At 41.4% G+C, this 25667-nt stretch overlaps 1 protein-coding gene across 1 annotated transcript in view; it reads right to left on the bottom strand.

Annotated features, from left to right (window-relative positions):
• Nucleotides 1–25667, bottom strand: part of DIAPH1 (diaphanous related formin 1) — a 118269-nt gene that overhangs the window by 8595 nt on the left and 84007 nt on the right. The window contains exons 19-26 of the mRNA XM_088838609.1: nucleotides 8563–8661; nucleotides 4354–4448; nucleotides 3929–4030; nucleotides 3480–3719; nucleotides 3231–3360; nucleotides 2371–2494; nucleotides 1625–1790; nucleotides 1136–1271 (exon numbers count right to left, since the gene is read on the bottom strand). Of these exons, the coding sequence (XP_088694735.1) occupies nucleotides 1136–1271; nucleotides 1625–1790; nucleotides 2371–2494; nucleotides 3231–3360; nucleotides 3480–3719; nucleotides 3929–4030; nucleotides 4354–4448; nucleotides 8563–8661 (1092 nt within the window). The remainder of the gene's footprint in view (nucleotides 1–1135; nucleotides 1272–1624; nucleotides 1791–2370; nucleotides 2495–3230; nucleotides 3361–3479; nucleotides 3720–3928; nucleotides 4031–4353; nucleotides 4449–8562; nucleotides 8662–25667) is intronic.

Genomic DNA, 25667 nt, shown 5'->3' with positions numbered 1-25667 from the left:
CTCATTTATTTGCCCTGGGGACGTGGACCAGGGCAGGGTCCCCTGTGCTGACTGATGACTGTGTGCAGCCTTCATCCCACAAATCAGCTGGACTCCACCTTTCCCTATTACACCCTAAACAATAACTAGGCACAAACCCTAGAGGCTTGGGGAGAAGGGGGGAAAGGTGAAGGATACCTCACGTGGGCTTGTTTAATAGCATTATCAGAGCAAAGTTTGTGGTTTACATACAACTGGAGTAAGGGCAGGAGAACTGCTTCCCAAAAAAATATAAAGAAAAGAGAAATGCAGGGTGCTTCAGGTCCCTAATCATACCACAACAGGAGTGGCCAAAGCAAATTCCCTGGGAGCAAAAATGCTAGAGCAGCCCCTTACCCCTTGTGCTCAGCACAGCACGGATTCTTGCCAGACCCAGAAGCCCGCAGAACCTCTTAGATGGCTCGTAGCCCCTCGGGGTCAAGAAGGGTGGCATTAGCTCAGGGCCATGTGATGGATGCTGAATTTCCGCTGCCCACAGAGAGAGCAGCCAGAGAGCGCAGGGAGTCGGCAGCAGGAAAGCAGCAGAAACAGGAAACAGAGGGCCAGTAATTGAGGCCATATGTTTCAACAAAGACATGCTTCTGAGAGTGAAATACAAAGTCCGCTGAAGAAAGAAGAGGGTGGCCAGCTCCCCTGCCCCCTTTCCAGAAGTTCAGTCCATTTACAGTCTGATAGGTGGGTACAACCATGCGAAGGTGCTGGGGACACAACACTCGGTGAAAGAAGCAGAAAGGGAAGACAAACCATTAAAAGACAGGAGCAGGGCCAGGAAAACAATCTGAGGAAAAGAGCGACATGTGGTATGAAAACCGGACAGGGACAAGCAGAAGGCAAGAATACATGTTACAGCAACACTAAGTCACTGTGGAGACGAGACCGTGCAGGAGCAGCAGAGGAGGGGACAGGCAGAGTGGAGCACTGAGACGTGTGGGCTCAGTCAGGGTTAAGTCCAGCATCAGGATCGTGGAGGGAGAAGCTGCCAACAGCATCTGCCCGGAGTTGTGCTCAGACATGAGCTGTTCTCTGGCCTCTAGATTCTAGACAGAGCAGCCTTCCAACTGATCTTGTCTCAGCCCATCGGCCCTTCGCTTCTCACCAGCATTCATGTCTATGAGTTGCTCTCTCTTCTGCTGCTTCTCCAACCGCTCCTTCTCTGCTTTCTCCTTGGCCAGTTTTGCTCGCCGCATCTTCTCCTCTGTCTCCCGCCGCTTCTGGTTCTCCTTGACAGCTTGCTGGGGGGAGAGGGGAGTGAACACATGGACATGAATGCACTCACACAAAGGGCACACCCACCACCAACCAACATGAACCCAGTGGAAAGTGACAAAGGTGGACACAAGCTCCACTGCGCAGGCCTCCCTGCTGCTGCTTTTCAGTCACTCATTCGTGTCAGACTCTTCCGACCCCATGGACTGTAGGCTGGTCAGGCTCTTCTGTCCATGGCATTTCCCACACAAGAATACTAGAGTGGGTTGCCATTCCCTTCTGCAGGGGATCTTTCCGACCCAGGGATTGAACTCTCGTCTCTTGCTTGGCAGGCAGATTCTTTACCACTGAACCACCAGGGAAGGCCATCCCTGCTTACCACAAACATATTCTTAAAGTTGTGCAGATCCATGAAGAATTCTTCCACAGACACCTTCTTGGGGTCAAAGAGGAAATACTCGCCCAGCTCCTTGTAGAGCGTCTCCATGTTAGAGTGCATCATCCGCAGCTTGTTGTACTGTTCCTGTGCATCCTTCACAAAGCTGTGCAGCAGCAAGTCAAGAACCAACGCCAGGAAGCAGACCAGCTTCTCCAGCCCTGGGAACACTCACACGTGCGTACTGGTATCTGTACACATGGATGCGTAACACAGCGCTGTTCATATTAGCAAAACTCAGAAGCACTTGAAACATCCAAACAGGGAGACAGTACACCATTGACTATGGTATTCCTACAGAACAGGGGCTGGCAATGCCAAAAAAACAGACTGTTCTGCGTCTACTGCTGTGGAAACGGGGCCAAAACATATTAAATGCTAAGGCAATACATAAATTCATCAGGTTGCAAACCAGAAGTCCAGTGGCAGCAGTTACCTTTGGGAAGGCGGGGAGGGGATATGTTGTGTGTGTGATGGGGCAGGGGCAAGGTCTCAAAGGAGATTTATACTTTATTTGCAAGGCCTGATGCAAACCGCAACAATGAGAGTGCTTTCGAGAACTCTGTACTTAGTGAAAAAACATTTTCTAAAGAGGAAGAATTGTATACCATCAGTCTATCCTGTTCTCCCCCCATGGGAAGTTCTTTCTTTTTCTAGGTGGCAACTCCCTCCTTTCAAGAAAGGATATGGTCATTTTTTCAACAAACTTGTCTTTCTCATCTGTGGCAGCTGGGAAATTCTGAATATCACGTTCCACGTCGGAAATCTGTTTCTTCATCTGATCCAGGTTCTTTTGCAAGTTTTCAGCAGAAACTAGACACAGAAACAGATAGCAAGAGCTCACTACCTCCAGCCTCAAGACCCTCTTCTGTCCTTCAGGGCACGGCTATGGTCTGTACTTAATTATTTTAGTTCTCTTATGTACTCTCCAATTGTTTCACACATTTTTCCCGTGAAACTAAAATTACTTGATGATTAAACCTCCAACTTTCATAAGCTGCACAATACTTAGAAGAGAAGAGAGGCTTCATTTAATTTACCAAGAATCTATGAAATCCCTCAGGATCTTGTTCTCATTTATTTTAGAGAACAAGGTTTGAGAGGAAGGAAACATACACAGAAATACAGGAGGAGGGCAGAAATCTGTTCCCATTTCTATGAAATGCTGCTTTTTTCTTTGCCTAGTCCCAGAATGGTGAGGCCTGGTTTTTGGTATTCTAGTCTATACTTTCTGAATAAGAAAAACTGTTGACTTAAACTACAAATACCTACCTTTCTTCCAGTTGTTTTCTGGTTTCTGATGTTTCCCTAGGAAGGGGAAGACTGCTTCCCACTTTCGCACATGGAGCTTTCCTACTTTCTCTTCTGGCCCATACCCCTCCCTGTGGCTTAGACACCACACCAGTATCCTCCCATTCCCACTTACAACTGTCTAAACTAATGACGATCTAAAATGATCTAAAATCTAGATTGATTCTTCCTTCCCTGCCCTGAGCAGAGATTTCTGGGGCTTGGAACCCCCTTCTAGATTCACCCCAATCTGCCTCACCTCGGCTGGCTTTCTCCACGTGGGCAAGCTCGTCTGGGAACTTCAGGACCTCGGGATGATCATTCTCACACAATTCGGCCAAGAAGTGCAACAACGTCATCTTCTGATCTGTGGACTTGGTGTCTCGAAGCTTGGAGGGGAAAAGGGGAAGAGGGTGAGTCCTGACACCCAAGGCCACCTCAGACCAACAGCCGTCTGCCATACTGGGGCTCCTGGAAGCCATGGCCTCCCTTCCATTGTCCCGCTCACCTTACAAAGGAAGCTGATGTTGAAACCAAAAGCACCAGCATTCCTGGAGCCAGCATTCATATAGTTTCCAACAAGCAAGGTTATCTCCAGGAGGCTAGAGAAGTTCTCACTCTTTCGCAGCTCCTCACACGCGGCAGTCACCGAGACGATCTCGGGCTTGATGTTCTCCACCTGCTCCCCAAACTGCAGCTTGAAGAGGATGGCGTTGAGGCGTGGCCGCAGGCGGGGTACTGCACCCATCTGAGGAGAGACAAGGAGTCCACTACAGCCAGCAGAGAGGAGAGAAGGAAAGGATACGGGCCTAAGCCTCCTATAGCAGGATCAGAGTTCCAGAGCAGGGAGGAAAAAGAAAGATGGGTTCAAAATGGACAAGAGGCTTGAAACAAGTGTCCCGATGCTCTTGTGGAGGAAGGGGTCAGAGAAGAGCCTGAGCCACAGGCCTCACTCACCACCACACCAAACTGCTCTGACTCAGCCAAATCATCATATTCGTCCTTCAGTTCAGAAAGCATTTTTAACTGCTCTGGCTCTGGCATCTGCTTAATGAGGTTCTGAAAGAGAGAAGGGATTGTCTCAGTTAGAGGTGGGTGAGCCAACAATGGGAGACTCCTGTCAGGCCCTCACTCTGCCCAAGGACCACTAAGAAGGACACATGGACTGGGGTCGGGTGGGTGGGGAGGCAGCCAGTGAGACAGCAGGACTTCTGAAAACTACACCAGAAATAACCTGATCACCAGAGGGATGGAAGCTTATCCAAAGCTAGCATTCTTTAAGTCAATGATACTTAAGAGAGTCCTCATGGTCTAAGCAGAGAGGAGACAGACTGGTGTTGAGAGATGCAGAGAGCCAGCACCAGGATGAGCCGGCTCCTTACCTGGATCATGGACTCAGTGAGCACAGCCTCATTCACCTCCAGGATGACGTTCTTAATCTCGTGATACGGCATGCGGAAGGAACCCAAAAAGATTGCTGCCAGGAAATGAGATATAAAGACATGTTTTTCTCAGTCTTTTCCGCCTTCCAGCCCACCTTACAAACCTACGTTGGACAATTTTCCTAGGAATGCTCTCTTGAAGTCACGATCAGAAACCTCCACCAGCTCCTCACTGCCTGAAGAGTTAATATCCAAGTTTCTGAGCCCAGTGTTTAAGGTTCCCACCTCCCAGTTTCCCCTGTGTGAATCCCCACGTTTGCCTCACTCACACCAGCCACACTGTCCCAGGCACCACATTCTACAAACACTGTGACTATCTTTGCTCACACAGGAAATCTCTGATCTATCTACATACGTCAAAAACATTCACCCCGTTCTATTTTAGCTCCTCATTCCCTGACTCTATCCTCAGAGCTGCCACTGCCTGCAAACGCTCTGCTTTTTAAACTGCCATATCCCACACCCTAACAAACACTTCTCATCCTTCCAGCTCTCACTTGCTAGTTCCCAAAATGACTCTTCAACCTCATCTGCGTGCTCGTGCGTGCACATACTCTCTCCCGAGACAGATGACCCTTCCATTTTCTCTGACTGTCTCAGTTCTAGTCGGCTCTCTCTGTTTAACCCAGACCCTGTGGTCTGTCCTTTCACTCCCGCCCTATTACTAATACAATTCTTATTCTCTGCTTTCCCTTCTCCTTCCAGTCCCTGGTTAACCCAGCCATCTCATTTTCTTCCCTTTACACCTGGGCTGATGGACACCGCAGATCAGATTCTATGAAGTGGCACTGATGATGGCCAAGAACCCTCTGCGTGTCCCCAGTCCATGATCTCTTGCCAGCTCCTCCATAAAAAACAGCCCTGTTCTCCCAAATGTCCCACCACTTCCTTATTTGTTCTAAAAAGATCTTGCTTCTTTTTAATGTGAAAAATTGAAAGTACTGGTCAAATTACTTGCTAAGCTTTCTCTTATGTCACTTACAAACTGAGCACTGGGGCTCTCAGCTGGAACCAGACTAGAAAAGGCTTGAGTAAGGACTATTTTGGAATCATCTAGAAGAAAACGTGTGCTGACACTTCTGTAAGTTTAGCAGAACTATATTCATGCACCCATCCTTTTCTCATGCTTCAACAGCACAAGTGGCCCTGAGGACCTCTTCCTTCAGCATATACAGACAGCCTTCCACATCCATGGATACAGAGGGCAGACTGTTCCACATGGTTTTATACAAAGGACTTGAGTACTTGTGGACTGTGGTATCGCTGGAGGTCCTGGAACCCCGTAGATATTAGGGACAACTGTATACATAATCAAGCCTTTTCTATCTCAAACAAACAAAAAACACAAGTCTATTCTCTCGTCCACATTCTCATTAACTCTTCTGTCCCCACAAAGTCAGTGGAAAAATGACAATCATTTGTTGACTGCATATTCCATGTAAGACCTAGTATCATAAACACAATCTACACATATGATCTCATTTATAATAATGTGTGAGTTTATATTATTAGCCACATTGGACAGAAAAGGAAACTAATACGTAAGAACTTAACCCACCTGTCCGAGGTCACACTGCTCCTAAGCACTGGAGCCAGGATGTAAATACAAATGGATTCCAGAGTTCTGTTCGCACCACTGATGCTATATTGAAATGATTCCTGCCTAGGTCACTGCCTTTCCTAATGCCAGATCCTGATTTTACTCGACTGCTACTCCCACTTTTAGGACTGTGTCAGACTATTTTCCTTGCTGCTCCTTTCCAGTTTTTTTGAGGGCTCCCCTTTTTGTTACTTGTCTCCTCAATGTTAATGACCTTCAAAGTAAATTAATGGTTTTAACTCGGACTCATATGCTATCCTCCTAAATTCATATCTCCAGTCAGACCTTCCGCCTGATATACCCAGATGCATAATACACTCTTGGAGGAGTCCCACAGGAATCTTAAATTCTGTCCTAAAATTAAATCAATCATTTCTACCCACCACCCCGCAGCCTCTCATTCATGTCTACCACTTCTCCCACAAAAGACAGGAAAATCCAGCAGGAGCAGACTCTACTTCCATAAAGGGTACCACTCTCTATAGAGGGATCTTAACCCAAGAAAACATCTTTCTCCTCTCTATCAATCACTAAGTTCCATTAATTCTCTCTTCTTAGTATCTTCTGCCTTCATATCCATTCTTACAACTTCAGTTTCAGCCCTGATCACCTCTTACCTAGTTTGAGGCAATAACATAACACATCTTCCCCTCCCCTCGCAATCCAGCCTCAAAATCACTGCTGAAGTAGTCCTCCTCAAAATTACACAGGGCTGTATCTCTCACTTTTTTGATTATAATCCCTCCAATAACTTCCACAGTTTTCAGGACAAAATACATACCTCTTAGCCTAAGCCTCGGAGAAGGCAATGGCAAGCCACTCCAGTACTCTTGCCTATAAAATCCCATGGACGGAGGAGCCTGGTGGGCCACCGTCTATGGGGTCACACAGAGTCGGATACGACTGAAGTGACTTAGCAGCAGCAGCAGCAGCCTAAGCCTACCAAGACGTCTGTAGCATCTAGCCTCTCTATTTCTCGGAAACTTCTTCAACCACCACTCCCCCACATACGGCCTTTACTCAGCTGTTCTCAACTACTGCACCTCCTGAACTGTGACAGTTACCTCATGCTTCTGTGCCTTCACACACGCTGATCCCTATGCCTGAAATGAAACAAGCCAGCCCTCACCCTTCCTTCAGTCTGCTGTTAACAGTTTTCAGTCACTCAGAACGACCTCAAGGCTGAGCTCCCTCCAGCACTCCTCCCACTTGGTTCAGACACCCCCTTGCCCAGTGCGCTAACAATCATCCAGGCATGCCTCCATCACAGCACTCACCAAATCGTGCTACTACCATCTTTACTTTCTCATCTCCACCAGACATATGGCTCATGAGGATGACCTTATTCAGTTTTGCATCCCCGCCATATAAGAGGCATTTAATAATCACTGACTCACTAAATAATACTTCCTACACCATTCTAAACACAACTCTCTTCCTGAATTTTGTTTTCCATATTGATATCATTCAACTGGAAATAACAATGTACTACCCCACAGTCTTTTATCATTTTCTAAAATAAAAATTACTAATTTTTATGTTGCGAGAGATTATCTTCAGAAGAGCAACTATTATACCTCACATCACTTTAGTTCCCATAAAAAGACTTATCTACAGACACTACTTAGTGACTTTTGTTGTCAATGATCTAATATTATGTAGTCAAGAATAATGTAAAAGCTTACTGTTCTCATTATATTACTGACTTAACGAGGACACATACCCGGAAGTTAACTATGTGACCTTGGCTAAGTCGTAACATCTGAACTTCAGTTTTCTCACTTGGTAAAATGCAGACAATAGCCATGTCACCCCACTGTGAGTGGGTTTTATAGAATACATACCCTTTCATCTCTGGAACACATGCCTAGTATGTGTCTAATAGAGGCTGAAAGCTGGCAGACCCTCAAATATTTGTTGAGCAAATATTTAAATCTTTATTATTCAAAATAAAGTCAGGAGAAAGACAGTTAAAATGAACAAAAAAATGAACATTCATCCTGATCATTAAATATGACCTATAACAACTCTGCAGAGGAGTTTTGATCTGAAATTTGCCAACAAGCAGAATTATAAGGAGCAAGTTCAGAACAGAACTCTTTGAAGCTACTGATCCTATTCTGAGAAGCATAGGATTTACATTATTTAGTCTAAGCCACAAAGTTATTTTACATTTAACTGAAGTCATGCCAGTCCCCACCTATAAAGGAAATACTTAGAAGAAAATGAGAAAGAAGGAAATATGCAATGGAAATAGTAAGGGCTCTGAAATAAAACCTGAGGTTTAACTCTCAGACCTGTCTCTTATTCGCTATGTGATAAGGCCAATTCCTTAAAGTCCTATTGCCTTTATTTTCTTGCCATAAAACTAGATACTAACAACCATGCAGTACTGTTGAAGGGAGTAGATATCAGATATTTACTATGCAATGCCAAGTATATAGCAGGAATTATTAAGTTTCATATCAAGGGACCTTGGATCCACCAGAATTAGGCTCTCAGAAGAACGTCTTCACATTTCAAATTGCTGGGATCGCAGAGTTACTCACAGAGATTCTGGGCTGTCTTGGAATCCAACACCTTTAACTCTTTCACTTTTTTCTTTTGCAGAGATTTCTTTTCTTCTCCACCTTCCTGATCCTTCTTGGCTACAGAGGGAAAGATTAGAAAAGTATGATTAAGGACAGGCCACATCTATGCCTAAAGGAACTACTGTCCCATCCTAGAGAGGCCCTTCGCTTCTCTATCTGTAATGGTCTTCCTATTAAATTTCCTCAAGGCTAACCTGCTCTTTAACCACCCAATTTTCTATTACTGACTTCCCTCTCTAGCTGTAATAAATATGCCATTTTCATTTCTTTAATAGTTAGCAATAATACTTTCCCATCCAGAGTCTATCTACTTGTACGGAACAGCAAACATTCTTTCTGTAGAAGACCAAACAGTAAGTATTTTAGGCTTTGCAGACTATTGTGGTCTATCTCAACAGCTCAACTCTGCCACTACAGCAGGAAAGCTGTCACAGACAATACATAAACCAATGGGCATTACTATGTCTCCAGTGAAATTTTATTTACAAAAACAAGTGGTCAGCTTAAGAGTTATGGTTTGCTAATCCCTGTACTAGAGTCTTCCACTAGCATTATCCTTTTGTGCTATTATTCTCTTTCAAGATCTGTTGATCATGAATTCCCTATAAAAATTTTCTTGATTTCCCCAAATGGTTACAATTTCTCCCTGAATCCCCATTGCATCTGATACATCTTTACAGTAAGTCCTCTCACTGACTTTGTCATAAGCAAATATAGCCTCTCCTTCACAAGAGAAGGACTTTGTTATTCTTCTTGGAAAATACAGCATAAGAATATATTGCTAGTAAGATCTTCAGTATCATGTTCACACACACACAGAAGGTATAATAGGCTCCTTTCCTTCTTCTACACTCTTCTCAGATTATCCAAAGCCAATATATTCTTCCCTCATAGATGCAGTCACTCTTTGCATTGATGAGCTAATTTTCCTGGTATTTGTTACTTAGATTTCATTCAACAATTAATAATTCAGTGTTCATGATATTTCACATTTATCATCTTGATCTTTTAAAATCCTGTGTTACTTTTTAAGTGTGGATACCTTCCCACCCCACTTGGATTTTGAACTTCAAGAGCATGGGCAAAATAATTCTTCACTGCATCACTCCCTCAGCACTCAGTACAGCTAAATAGTAACATTCTCTCAAAAATGATGTACATTGCCCACTGAGAAGGACTGAGTAGCAGACAGAAAGAAAAACAGGACTGGACAGACAGTTGTAAAATATTCCATCAACTTTTCAGAGAGCTGTATGGGACTATCCTGGTAAGGAGTATCAAGAAAGTGACAAAGCTAATTGCTTCTGAGAAGAGTGGGGTGCTTGACTATGGACATGGGAGGAATACTATTCAACACAAACCCTATTATACTATTTGAGTTTTAAACCATTGAAAAGTATTACCTGGTATTAATAAATAAGAAAGAAAGCAAATGAAAAGAAAGTTATATGCAAATGATACAAAGAACTATTAATAAAAAACACATCCTTTGGCCTGATAGTTCTAACTGAAGAAGGAAAAATGCTAAATGGATGAAAATTAGTTATTTAAATAAAGACTTAACTGAGTACCCATATGTACCAGGCTCTGTTCCGGGCACCAGGAATAAAACAAAATACAGAAAAACTTGTGTCTTCATGGAACTTATATTCTAACAAAGAGAAATAGACAATAAATCAGCTAATAGATAAAATAGTACATAGGTGGTCATGTGAAAAGAAGACCAAGTAGGGAAGAGCATTGGGGGTTTAGATGAGGGGATGAATTATAACTTGAGTGGAGTGACCAGGGAAGGTTTTAGTGAGAATGTCACCTGACAGTAAAAACCTTTCATATGGTGAGAAACCAAAGTAATTCAGAAAGCAGGAACAACAAATGCAAAGGCCTGATGGAAAAAGGAAAAACAAAAAGCTCATTACTGGTGGAGTGAATGGAATGAGGGGGAGAGCTGGAGTGAAGTCAGAGAGGATCTAAAGACAGATCATATAAAAATGAAAATCAGAGGTAGTCAGATAAAAATTTAGACTTAAAACACCCAGACAGTATCATAAAAACTTAGAAGCAGAGGGGCAAAGTGCAAGTAAATCTCTCATTTATACAGTAAAATGAAAAGAGAAAGATCACCGCTGATGTTGAAAAATAGAAAAATAGACTTGTGTTGCTTGGCGAAAAGATAAAAATAAAATACAACTATATGTAGAATTCAAGACAAGTACTAGAAGTAATGAAGAACTACTAATGAACAATTTAATAAAGATGACAGATAAAAGACAAGCATACGAACTTCCAGTTTCACCAAAATGGATTATCCCCATGTGGAGGGAATATTATTATGTCTAAAAATTGGGGAAGGTATAGGAACCAAAATTGAAATACAGTTTCTATACCTCACACGGACTGGTAAGACACGAATCATTAGACTGGGAAAAGTACGTATAATGCAATACCGAGAGCAACACCTAGGCAAACTGTACAAAGGGATATACTCAGGCATTAAAAATGTATCAAAATGGAATCAAAAATATTTTTAAAAACCCACAGAAAAGGAAAAAGAGGAAACATACAGAAAACACAGTGAGAGACTTAAGCCCTAACATATCAGTGAAAGTGAAGTCGCTCAGTCATGTCCGACTCTTTGCGACCCCATGGACTGTAGCCTACCAGGCTCCTCCGTCCATGGAATTTTCCAAGCAAAAGTACTGGAGTGGGTTGCCATTTCCTTCTCCAGGGGATCTTCCCAACCCAGGGATCGAACCTGATCTCCCGCATTGCAGGCAGACGCTTTACCATCTGAGCCACCAGGGAAGCCCCCCAACATACCAGTAGTTACCTTTAATATAAACGATCTAAACCCGAGGCACCTCACCCTCAACCTCAGTAAAGGCAGAAGCCCAGGGATGACCTGTGGCCCCTATCCATGTCTCTTCTTACTCCTTTAACGTGTGGCCTGAGGCATGCTGTGTCAGGACCTGCCAGCAATGAAACCTTGTTTTTCGGGGTTCTCTGATGTGTGTTGCTGAGGTGCATCTTGCAATCATAATAAGAACCACAAAGGCTGGTGGTCTAGCCACAACACTGGCCCAAGTGAGTGCCCCCAGACATGCCCAAGTAACAGCATTGCTAGGCTGAGACCTACACAAAACACTGGCTGAGTAGATTAACAAAAGACCCAATAATATGTTGTCTGTAAGAAATTTTCTTCAAATACAATGGCTGAATGTAAAAGGCTGAAAACAGATATACCATGCAAGCATAAACCAAAAAAAGTACAATGGCTATATGCTATCCAGTGGGTAGACTTCGGAGCAAAGAAAATAGCTGGAGACAATGAGGGATGTTACATGATGATTAAAGGATCACTGCCTTGTCATGACGAAGGGACTTGTATAACTCAATGAAGCTACGAGCTATGAGTCATGCCATGCAGGGCCACCCAACACAGATGGGTCATAGTGGAGGGTTCTGACAAAATGTGATCCACTGGGGGAGCGAATGGCAAACCAACCCAGAATTCTTGCCGACACTGAAAGATGAGCCCCCCAGGTCAGGAGGTGTCCAACATGCTACTGAGGAAGAGCAGAGAATAACTACTAATAGTTCCAAAAAGAATAAAGCACCTGGGCCAAAGTGGAAACGATGCTCAGCTATGGATGTGTCTGGTGATGATAGTAAAATCCAATCAATTCAATGATGATAGTAAAGAACAGCATATTACACAGGAACGTGGAATGTTAGGTCCATGAATCAAGGTAAATTGGATGTGGCCAAGCAGGAGATGGCAAGAGTAAACACTGACACCTTAGGAATCAGTGAACTAAAATGGACGGGAATAGGTGAATTTGATTCAGATGACTGTTATATCTATTACTGTGGGCAGAAATCCCACAGAAGAAATGGAGTAGCCCTCATAGTCAACAAAAGAACGTGAAATGCAGTACTTGGGTGCAACCTCAAAAATGACACAACGATCTCAGTTCGTTTCCAAGGCAAATCATTGAACATCAGAGTAACTAAAGTCTATGCCTCTACCACTGATGCCAAAGAAGCTGATCAGTTCTATGAAGATCTACAAGACATCCTAGAACTAACATGAAAAAAAAGATGTCCTAATTCATCATAGGAGACTGGAATGCAAAAGTAGGAAGTTAAGAGACACCTGGAGTAAACAGGTAAGTTTGGCCTTGGAATATAAAATGAAGTAGAGCAAAGGGTAACAGAATTTTTCCAAGAGAACTGGTCATAGCAAACACCCCTTTTCAACAACAAGAGACAACTTACAAATGGACATCACCAAACAGTCAATACCAAAATCAGATTGATTACATTCTTTGTAGTCGAAGATGGAAAAGCTCTATACAGTCAGCAGGAACAAGACCTGGAGCTGACTGTGGCTCAGATCATGAGCTCCTCATAGCAAAATTCAGGTTTAAACCAAAGAAAGCGTAGAAAATCACTAGGCCAGTCAGGTATGATCTAAGTCAAATTCCCTATGTTACACAGTGGAGGTGACAAATAGATTTAAGGAATTAGATTTAGTAAACAGAGTGCCTGAAGAACTATGGATAGAGGTTCATAATATTGTACAGGAGGCAGTGAACAAAACCATCCCAAAGATGGGGGAAAAGGCAAGAAGGCAAAGTGACTGTCTGAGGAAGCTTTACAAGTAGCTGAGAAAAGAAGAGAAGTGAAAAGCAAAGGGCAAAAGGGAAAGGTATACCCAACTGCATGCAGAGTTCCAGAGAACAGCAAGGAGAGACAAGAAGGCCTTCTTCAATGAGCAATGCACAGAAATAGAGGAAAACAAAAGAAGAGCGAAGACTAGAGATCTCTTCAAGAAAATTGGAGATATCAAACATTTCATCCCAAGATTGAGACAATAAAGAAAAGAAATGGTAAAGACCTAACAGAAGTAGAATAGATCAAGAAGAGATGGCAAGAGTACACAGAACTGTACAAAAAAAGATCTTAATGACACGGATAACCATGAGAGTGTGGTCACTCACCCAGAGCCAGACATTCTGGAGTGTGAAGTCAAGTGGGCCTTAGGAAGCATTGCTACCAATAAAACTAGTGGAGATGATGGAATTCCAGCAGAGCTGGAATTTAAAATCCTAAAAGATGATGCTATTAAAGGGCTGCACTCAATATGTCAGCAAATTTGAAAACCCAGCAGTGGTCACATGGCTGGGAAAGGTCAATCTTCATCCCAATTCCCAAGAAGGACAAAACCGAAGAATGTTCAAACTACTGGACAATTGCACTCATCTCATATGCTAGTAAGGTTATGCTCAAAATTTTCCAAGTGAGGCTTCAACAGTACGTGAACCAAGAACTGCCAGATGTTCAAGCTGGGTTAGGAAAAGGTAGAGGAACCAGAGATCAAACTGCCAATATTAGCTGGATCACAGAGAAAGTAAGGGAATTTCAGAAAAACATCTACCTCTGTTTCATTGACTAAAGCCTTTGAAAGTGTGGATCATAACAAACTGTGAACATCTCTGAAAGAGATGGGAATACCAGACCATCTTACCTGTCTCCTGAGAAACCTGTATGTGGGCCAAGAAGCAACAGTTAGAACCTTATATGGAACAACTGACTGGTTCAAAATTGAAAAAAGAGTACAACAAGGGTATTTATTTATTTTTTTAAAGGTGTTTATTGTCACCCTGTGTACTTAACTTATATGCAGAGCACATCATGCAACATGCCAGGCTGGATGAGTGGCAAGCTGGAATCAAGATTGCTGGTAGACATACAGATGATACCATTTTAATGGCAGAAAGCGAAGAGGAACTAAAGGACCTTTCGATGAGGGTGAATGGAGAGGGTGAAAAAGCCAACTTAAAACTCAGTATTAAAAAAACTAAGATCATGACATCTGGTCCCATCACTTCATAGCAAATAGAAGGGGAAAAGGTAGAAGCAGTGACATATTTCTCCTTCCTGTGCTCTAAAATCACTGCAGATTGTGACTGCAGCCATGAAATTATGATTGCTCCTTGGCAGGAAATCCATAACAAACCTAAGATAGTGTCTTAAAAAGCAAAGATATCACTTTGCCGACAGAGGTCTGTATAGTCAAGGCTATGGTCTTTCCAGCAGTCATGTACAGACATGAGAGTGGGACCATAAAGAAGGCAGAGTGCCAAAGCATTGATGCTTTCTAAGTGTGGTGCTGGAGAAGACTCTTGAGAGTCCCCTGGACAACAAGGAGATCAAACCAGCCAATCCTAAAGGAAATCAACCCTTAATACTCATTGGAAGGACTGATGCTGAAGCAGAAATTCTAACACTTTTGCTACCTAATGCGAACAGCCAACTCACTGGAAAAGACCCTAATGCTCGGAAACATGGAAGGCAAAAAAAAAAAAAAGAGGGTGACAGAGGAGGAGATGGTTGGATGGCATCACTGATTCAATGGACAAGAATGTGGGCAAACTCTGGGAGATGGTGAGGGACAGGGAGGCCTGACATGCTGCAGTCTAGGGGGTGGCAAAGAGCAGGACATGACTTGGCAACGGAACAACCATCACCACCACCACCAGGAAGGCATAACAACTCTGAACGTGTCATGTACCAAACAACAGAGCCTTAAATGTAAGAAACAGAGACTGCTAAAAGATGAAATGAGAAAACCAGCATAGCCAAGCCATGGTAATACTTCAAGATATTAATATCCTATCTCAGTAATGGCTGGAACTCTATACAAAAAATCATCAAAGATATAGAAGTGAACAGTAAAATCGATCAACAGGCTCTAATTGATATATTCATATATAGAACACTTCACCCAACAATAGCAGAATAAATTCTTTTAAGGTACTCACTGAATATCCACCAAGAAAAATATCTACTTGGGCCATAAAATAAACCTCAACAAATTTAAAGGATTAAAATCATGGATCATGTTCTCTGACCATAAAGGTATCAAACTGTTAATATAAATAACAGAAAGATACAGAAAATATCCAAACACCTGGAAACTAAAGAATCACTTCTAAATAATTTGTGGGTCCAAAGAGAAAGTCTCAAGATAAAATTTAAAAATACATTAGAAATGAATGAAAATGAAAGTCTGATGTATCAAAATGTATGCGGCATAGCTGAAGCAATGCTGAGTGGGAGATTGACAGTGCTAAGTTTACATTACATGGTTGTCTGAGGAGGCCTTACAAAGAGCTGAGAAGAGAGAAATGAAAGGCAAAGGTGAAAAGGAAAGATTTACCCATTTGAATTCAGAGTTCCAAAGAATAGCAAGGAGAGATACAAAAGCCTTCCTCAGTGATCAATGCAAAGAAATAGAGGAAAACAATAGCATGGGAAAGACTAGCGATCTCTTCAAGAAAATGAGAGATACCAAGAAAACACTTCATGCAAAGATGGGTACAATAAAGGACAGAAATGGTATGGACCTAACAGAAGCAGAAGATATTAAGAAGAGGTGGCAAGAATACACAGAAGAACTATATACAAAAAAGATCTTCATGACCCAGATAACCACGATGGTGTGATCACTCACCTAGAGCCAGACATCCTGCAATGCAAAGTCAAGTGGGCCCTGGGAAACACCACTACGAACAAAGCTAGTGGAGATGATGGAATTCCAGTTTAGCTATTTCAAATCCTAAAAGATGATGCTGTGAAAGTGCTGCACTCAATATGCCAGCAAATCTGGAAAACTCAGCAGTGGCCACAGGACTGGAAAAGGTCAGTTTTCATTTCAATTCCAAAGAAAGGCAATGCCAAAGAACGTTCAAACTACTGCACAAATACATTTGTCTCACACACTAGCAAAGTAATGCTCAAAATTCTCCAAGCCAGGCTTCAACAATACATGAACCATAAACTTCCAGATGTTCAAGCTGGATTTAGAAAAGGCAGAGGAACCAGAGATCAAATTGCCAACATCCGCTGGATCATGGAGAAAGCAAGAGAGTTCCAGAAAAACATCTATTTCTCCTTTATTGACTATGCCAAAGCTTTTGACTGTGTGGATCACAACAAACATTGGAAAATTGTTCAAGAGATGGGAATACCACCACCTTTTGCCTCCTGAGAAATCTGTATGCAGGTCAGGAAGCAACAGTTAGAACTGGACATGGAACAACAGACTGGTTCCAAATCAGAAAAGGCTGTATATTGTCACCCTGCTTATTTAACTTATATGCAGAGTACATCATGTGAATTGCCAGGCTGGATGAAGCACAAGCTGGAATCAAGATTGCTGGGAAAAATTTATCAATAACCTCAGATATGCAGATGACACTACCCTTATGGCAGAAAGTGAAGAACTACTAAAGAGCCTCTTGATGAAAGTGAAAGAAGAGAGTGAAAAAGTTGGCTTAAAACTCAACATTCAGAAAACCAAGATCTTTGCACCCAGTCCAAACAGATGGGGAAACAATGGAAACAGTGATAGACTTTTATTTTTTGGGTTCCAGAATCACTGCAGATGATGACTGCAGCCATGGAATTAAAAGATGCTTTCTCCCTGCAAGAAAAGCTATGACCAACCTAGACAGCATATTAAAAAGCAGAGACATTACTTTACCAACAAAAGTCTGTCTAGTCAAAGCTATGATTTTTCCAGTAGTCATGTATGGATGTGAGAGCTTTCTATAAAGAAAGCTGAGTGCCGAAGAACTGATGCTTTTGAACTGTGGTGTTGGAGAAGACTCTTGAGAGTCCCTTGGACTGCAAGGAGATCAAACTAATCAATCCTGAAGGAAATCAGTCCTGAATATTCACTGGAAAGACTGAGGCTGAAGCTGAAACTCCAAATACTCTGGACACCTGATGCAAAGAACCAACTCACTGGAAAAGACCCTAATGCTGGGAAAGATTGAAGGCGGGAGGAGAAGTGGATGATAGAGTATGCGATGGTTGGATGGCATCACAGACTCAATGAAATGGAATAGGCTCCGGGAGTTGATGATGGACAGAGAAACCTGGCATGCTGCAGTCCACGGGGTCTCAAAGAGTTGGACACAACTGAGCCACTGAACTGAACTGAAATTTACATCGGAAAAGAAAGAATTCAAATCAGTAATTTCCTACTTTAAGAAAAATGCACATACACAGAATCTAGAAAAATGGTTCTGAAGAATTTATTTACAGGGCAGCAGTGGAGAAACAGACATAGACACGGGGAGAGGGGAGGAGAGGGTGAGCTGTATGGAGAGAGTAACATGGAAACTCACATTACCATATGAAAAATAGACAGCCAACAGGAATTTGCTGCATGGCTCAGGAAACTAAAATGGGCTCTGTATCAAACTAGAGGGGTGGGATGTGGAGGGAGACAGGAGGGAAGTTCAAAAGCGAGGGGATATATGTATACCTATGGCTGATTCAAGTTGAGGTTTGACAGAAAACAATGAAATTCTGTAAAGCAATTATCCTTCAGTAAAAAAATAAAAAGAAACTAGAAAAGAAGAAGAAAAAACAAAAACAAACCCATAGCAGGCAGAAGGAAGGAAATACAAAAGAACTGAAATCAATAACAATAAAAACAACAGAAAAAAAAAGTCAATGACACAAAAAGCTTGTTTAAAAAATAAATCAATATAAACCTCTAGAAAGGTTGACAAAGGTAAAAAGAGAAAAGACCTCTCTCCAATATCAGGAATGAAGCGCTATGACTTTAGATCCTGCAGCCATTAAGAGGATAATAAGGGAATACTATAAATAACTAAGTACTTATAAGCTGAACAATCTACCAAAAAATGGACCAATTCTTCAAAACCCACAAACTACCAAAAAGTCAACCAGGATGAAACAGGTAACTTGAGTCCTACTGAAATCATTTAAAAAACTGAACTCATGATTAAAAGTCTCCTGAACAGAAAATCTCCTGGCCACAAGGGTTCACTAGTGAATTTTACCAAACATTTAAAGAAAAATTCATGCCAATTTCCTTCAGAAAATAGAAAAAGGGGAAATACTTCCTACATCATTTCAATGCCACCAAACTATCCACTTTAAATAGTTAATTTTATGTTAAATGAATTTCACCTTAATAAAAAACTTAGTAATTTTAAAACACTGTTTAAGATGTTTAGAATCACTAACTAAATCAGTAAAGTTTGAATATGGATTGTATATTAGATAACAGTGTTATATCAATGATAAATTTCCTAAATCTGATAATTTCACTGTGGTTATGGAAAAGAATGCCCTTGTACTTGGGAAACATGTTGAATAATTCAGGGGTAAAGGGCCATGATGTTGGTACTTTATCTCTGAAACAGCTCAGTTAAAACAGAAAGAAAATATTCATAGCAGCATTATTTGTAACAGCCAAAACATAGAAACAACTCGTCTGTCAACTGACAAATGGAAAGACAAAATGTATAGTCATACAATGGAGTATTATTCAGCCATAAAAAGGAATGAAGTGCTAATACATGCTGGAACCTTGCAAATGGTTACTGAAAAAGGCAGACACAAAAGTGCAAATATTGTGTGATTACACTGATACAAAACATTTATAGGATAGGCAAATTGAGACAGAAAGTAGATTAGTGGTTGCCAAGCTGGGGGAAAAGGAAGTGGAGACTGACTGCTAATGAATTGAGGGTTTCTTTTTTATGTATTGAGAATGTTCTAGAATTAATGCAGTGGCTGCACCACTATGTGATATACAAAAAGATCATGGACTTGTACACTTTAAGGATGTATACAATATATATATACATACTTAATACAATATATACATACATACAATGAACCACAGGTCTAGATAGAAACTCTGAAATTATTAACCTTCTAAAAGAAATCATAGGGAGTTTCCTGGAATTTCAGGGGTTAGGACTCAATGCTTTCACTGCCATGGCCCAGGTTCAATCCCTAGCTGAGGAACTAAGCTCCCACAAGCCTTGTGGCATAGCAAAAAAGGAAAAAAAAAAAGAAAGAAAGAAATTGGAAAAGTTTTCACCACTTTGGAGGGGGCAAAGATCTCTCAGAAACAAAAAGTACAAATCACGTGGTAGGAAGAAACCTAAGGTGGCCTCCTGGGATTTTCTTGGAGTTCTAAGAAAGTAGGAGTTCCCTTCTAATGCACATACCCTGTATAACTCCCTTGATTATGAGTGGCTTGACCTATTCTGGGGAGCCCTTTAAAATAAAGGTTTAGATCTCAGAGACAAGATAAGTCAGAGAGGTTTGAAACTGAAGCAGGTGCTCTCCTGTCATTCTTAAAGAAGTTACTGCCATGCTCTGAAGAAGGCCATATGGCAGGAAATGGTGGGTAGCCTCTACAAGCTGAGAAGAGTCAATGGCTGATGGCCAGCCAGAGGAGAGGAACCTGTGTCCTACAATTATAAGGAACTGGATTCAGTCAAATTCTATGTGAGTGTGGCAGAGGACACTGGACTCCAGAAGGCAATCAGCCCAGTCAGAACACTGACTTCAGTTTGGTGTGACCTTGAGCAGAGAATCTAGCTAACTTGGATTCCAGACCCATGCAAACTGTGATATAATAAATCTATGTTGTTTAAAACCATTAAGTTTGTGGTAACTTGTTACACAGAAGTATAAAATTATATAAAACATAAAATAAAAAACGGATAAAGTGGACTATCAAAATTTAAAACTTTTCTTCTTTGAAAGACACTGTTAAGAAATAAAGACATGTGACACACTGAGAGAAAATGGCCTGCATAGCATGTGGGAACTTAGCTCCTTGACTAGGGATTGAACCTGTGTCCCTTGCATTGGAAGCATGGAGTCTTAACCACTGGACTGCCAGGGAAGTCCCTGCAAAACACATTTTTGATAAAGGACTAGCATTCAGAACATATAAAAAAAAGTCTCATAAGTCAACCATAAGAAAATAAACACCCCAATTTTTAAAAACAGGCAAGAGACAATGGACACATCAGCAGAGAGGATACACAGATGAAATGGTACATAAGCTCAGAGAAGGTGCTCAGCATCATTAACTCATTAGGAATATGAACTAAGAATTAAATTAATTAGGGATGAAAACTATAACGCTCAAGCTATTAGAATCACTAAAATGGAAAAACAAAACAAACTGATAAATACTAAGTGCTGGCAAGGATGCAAAGCACCTGCAACTTTCATAACTGATAGTGGAAATGAAAAAAATGGTATAATCACTTTGGAAGATAGACTGAAAACAGTCTGGCAATTTCTTATACAGTTAAACATACATTCACTGTAACGTATGACCCAACAATTCCATTCCTAGGCATTTGTCCAAAAAAATAAAAACATGTATGTTCAGACAATATCTTATATGTAAATGTTTCTACTGGCTTTATTCATAATTGCCAAAAACTGGATTCAACCCAAATGTCCATCACCAGTGAATGAACATAAAAGAAATACTACTCAGCAATAAAAAGGAATGATCATGCCTGCAAACAACATGGACAAATCTCAAATACATGATGCTAGGTGAAAGAATTCAGACTTCAAAAACTCCTTAGTGCATGATTTCATATATATGACATTCTGAAAAAGAAAAAACTGTAGGGAAAAGAAAACACATCAGTTCTTGCCAGGGCTTAGTAGTGAGGAGAAGGGGATGAACAAATGGGGAGGAAGAAACTTCAAGAGTGATGAAACTGTTCTCTATCTGCCTGTATACATTTGTCAAAACTCACAGAACTGTACACATAAAAAGGGTAAATCTTATTATATGCAAACAATATCTCAACAAACCTAATTAAACACATTGCATCTTCAAAGTCAACACAATGCTACAATAACTCTAGGAGTGATAAAAAGAACAAATGAAGTCCTTAATAAGAAATAATAATAAAGAAACAGACAAATTCTAGAAAAAGATATGAAACACATTATATGCTAAAGTAAAAACTGAGATCAGTTTAAAAAGTATAGTCTAGGACTTCCCAAGTGGCTTTAGTGGTAAAGAATCCACCTGCCAATGCAGGAGACACAAGAGACTTGGGTTCGATCCATGGGAGGAAAGCGTGACAACCCACTCTGGTATTCTTGCTTGGGGAATCCCACGGACAGAGGAGCCTGGCAGGCTACAGTCCATGGGGTTGCAAAGAGTTAGAAGCATGCATACATACATACACACACACACACACACACACACAGAGTATATAAATAGATATAGTGTATATCTAGTGTCCTCAGGACAAGCTGCTGAGTACATGTCATTGATTTTTAAAAAAGTATAGTCTACTAGAGGAATTGGTAAACTTTTTCTTAAATTACTAGAAAATAAATATATGGCTCTATGGGACACATCACCAGAGAGGATACACTAAGTAAGCTCAGAGAAGGTGCTCAACATCATTAACTCATCAGGAATATGAATTTTCTAATTGAGATTTCTGTTGCAATTACTCAGCTCTGCTGGTGTAATATTAAAGAAGTCAGAGACAATATATAATTAAGTGGGCATGGCCGTGTTCCAATAAAACTTTCTTAACAAAACTGGGTCGGCCACAGTTTTCTGACTACTGATCTCATCAATAGTGCTGGAACAACTGGTTCTCCATTTTAAAGGAAAATAGCTAAGATCTTAACTTTATACTATTCACAAAAACAAACTGCAAATACATTAAACAGCTAAATGTTAAAAACAGAAATACAGGGGCTTCCCTAGTGGGTCAGTGGTAAAGAATTTATCTGCCGATGCAGGAGACATAGGTTCGATCCCTGATTCGGGAAGATGCCACATGCTTTGGAGCAACTGAGCCTGTGTGCCATAACTATTGACCCTGTGCTCGAGAGCCTGGGAACTGCAGCTGTTGGGCCCAGGTGCTGCAACTACTAACGCCCACGGGTTCTAGAGTCCATGCTCCTCAACTCTTACAGAGAAGCCACCACAATGAGAAGCCCTCGCACCATAACTAGAGTAGCCTCTACTCTCTGCAACCAGAGAAAGCCCAAGCAGCAACGAAAATACAGCACAGCCAAAAATAAAAATAAATAAATAAATTCATTAAAATAAAATAAATGCATTATAATTCTGAATAAAAGAAAACTTCTCTAAGAATAATGGAAAATCAAGATGGTATTAAGGAAAAGACAGACTGATTTCAGTATATAAAATTTTTGTTTTTCAATGTAGTAAAAATTCATCAGAAAAAATATGAAAAGAAATGAAAATTTCCATTTCCAGTATTAGAGGTCAAGTCTTCCATGGAAAAATACCTAAAAATGCTGGTATGGTATTTAAAAATCACCTTGAAGCACTAAGAAGAGCTAAGAAGGTGATGAACTGCTCCAGAGAAGTAAGCAGATCACGGGAGCACTGTTCATGTTATTCTGAGGGCTCTGTGCAGCAAGGGTGCACACGGGTCAAAACCCAGTTCCTGAGCCATACAGCAAATTCCTGTTGGCCAACTATTTGTATCAACCTAGAGCTGGAGAAGACTCTTGAGAGTCCCTTGGACTGCAAGGAGGTCCAACCAGTCCATTCTAAAGGAGATCAATCCTTGGTGTTCATTGGAAGGACTGATGCTGAAGCTGAAACTCCAATACTTTGGCCACCTCATGAGAAGAGTTGACTCACTGGAACAGTCTGATGCTAGGAGGGATTGGGGGTGGGAGGAGATGGGGACGACAGAGAATGAGATGGCTGGATGGCATCACCGACTCGATGGACATGATTGTGAGTGAACTCCGGGAGTTAGTGATGGACAGGGAGGCCTGGCGTGCTGTGATTCATGGGGTTGCAAAGAGTCGGACACGACTGAGAGACTGAACTGAAGTGAACTGAACTGAGAGGGGTGGGATGGGGAGGGAGATGGGAGGGAGGTTCAAAAGGGAGGGGATATACGTATACCTATGGCTGATTTATGCTGAGGTTTGACAGAAAACAACAAAATTCTGTAAAGCAATTAATTATCCTTTAATAAAAAAAATGAATTAAAAAAAAAAAAGATCCAGCTCCTGCCTAACGTGGGGAATCTCATTCAAGACTCCTCTTTTGTTGGGAACCCAAAAGGTTACATCCTCAGAGATAAAAGTGAACACAACAGGTTTGCAGTGGGAGTCCTAGAAAATCTACACTCGAGGAACAGGGTGAACCAGAGGTAGATCAAGCCTTTCCAAAACCACAACCAAGACTTGGCACAGCTCACTCCCTGACTGGTTTAAGGTGATCTGCCCACACACTTATTTGTCTAGAGAGGAAAACACAATAGAAACAGATTTATGTATGATCCAGATATTGGATCTAGCCAACGACAATTGACAAGTCAGCCTTTTAGGGCTTCCTTGGTGGCTCAGATAGTAAAGAATCTGCCTGCAATTGCAGGAAAACCCGCTTCAACCCCTGGATTGGGAAGATTCCTTGGAGAAGGGAATGGCTAGCCACTCCAGTGTTCTTGCCTGGAGAATTCCATGGACAGAGAAGCCTGGCGGGCTATAGTCTGTGGAGTCACAGTCAGACACAATAATAACTAACATGTTCAAGAATACAAAGGAAAAAAATAAAAAATAGATGAAGAAGTTTGTCAGAGAACTAAAATTTACTAAAAATATAAATGAATGGACATTCTAGAACTAAATAAAATTAAGAGCTCAGTAAAGAAAGAAAGAAGAAAAGAAAGAGAAGTTGCTCAGTCATGTCCAACTCTTTGCGACCCCATGGACTGTAGCCTACCAGGCTCCTCTGTCCATGGAATTTTCCAGGCAAGAGTACTGGAGTGGATTGCCATTAGAAGGGTTTAACTAGAGACACAGTAGAAGAAGCTGATGAATTGCAAGACAAATCAATATACTAACTAGAGCCAAGAGATAAAAGATGAAAAGTAACAAAAAGAGTGTAAGGGACAAGTGAAGATGTCCAAGATACATGTAACTGGAGGCCCAGGAAGAGAAGAAAGGACTGGACAGAGCAATTAATAATACGGTGCTATACAAATTGGAAAACCACTAGACCATTCAGATATGACCTCATTCAAATCCCTTATGATTATACAGTGGAAGTGAGAAATAGATTTAAGGGACTAGATCTGATTGATAGAGTGCCTGATGAACTCTGGACGGAGGTTCGTGACATTGTACAGGAGACAGGGACCAAGACCATCCCCATGGAAAAGAAATGCAAAAGAGCGAAATGGCTGTCTGAGGAGGCCTTACAAATAGCTGTGAAAAGAAGAGAGGCGAAAAGCAAAGGAGAAAAGGAAAGATATAAGCATCTGAATGCAGAGTTCCAAAGAATAGCAAGGAGAGATAAGAAAGACTTCCTCAGTGATCAATGCAAAGAAATAGAGGAAAACAACAGAATAGGAAAAACAAGAGACCTCTTCAAGAAAATTAGAGATTCCAAGGGAACATTTCATGCAAAGATGGGCTCGATAAAGGACAGAAATGGTATGGACCTAACAGAAGCAGAAGATATTAAGAAGAGGTGGCAGGAATACACAGAAGAACTGTACAAAAAAGATCTTCACGACCAAGATAGTCACGATAATGTGATCACTGACCTAGAGCCAGACATCTTGGAATGTGAAGTCAAGTGGGCCTTAGAAAGCATCACTACTAACAAAGCTAGTGGAGGTGATGGAATTCCAGTTGAGCTATTTCAAGTCTTGAAAGATGATGCTATGAAAGTGCTGCACTCAATATGCCAGCAGATTTGGAAAACTCAGCAGTGGCCACAGGACTGGAAGAGGTCAGTCTTCATTCCAATCCCAAAGAAAGGCAATGCCAAAGAATGCTCAAACTACCGGACAATTGCACTCATCTCACACGCTAGTAAAGTCATGCTCAAAATTCTCCAAGTCAGGCTTCAGCAGTATATAAACCGTGAACTCCCAGATGTTCAAGCAGGTTTGAGAAAAGGCAGAGGCACCAGAGATCAAATTGCCAACATCCGCTGGATCATGGAGAAAGCAAGAGAGTTTCAGAAAAACATCTATTTCTGCTTCATTTACTATGCCAAAGCCTTTGACTGTGTCGATCACAATAAACTGTGGAACATTCTGAAAGAGATGGGAATCCCAGACCACCTGACCTGCCTCTTGAGAAACCTGTATGTAGGTCAGGAAGCAACTGTTAGAACTGGACATGGAACAACAGACTGGTTCCAAATAGGAAAAGGTGTA

This window comes from Moschus berezovskii, chromosome 8, assembly GCF_049115385.1.
Source record: "Moschus berezovskii isolate FMDL1 chromosome 8, NW_MosBer_1.0, whole genome shotgun sequence".
NCBI lineage: Eukaryota > Metazoa > Chordata > Mammalia > Artiodactyla > Moschidae > Moschus > Moschus berezovskii.
This window is presented reverse-complemented; position numbering and strand designations above follow the sequence as displayed.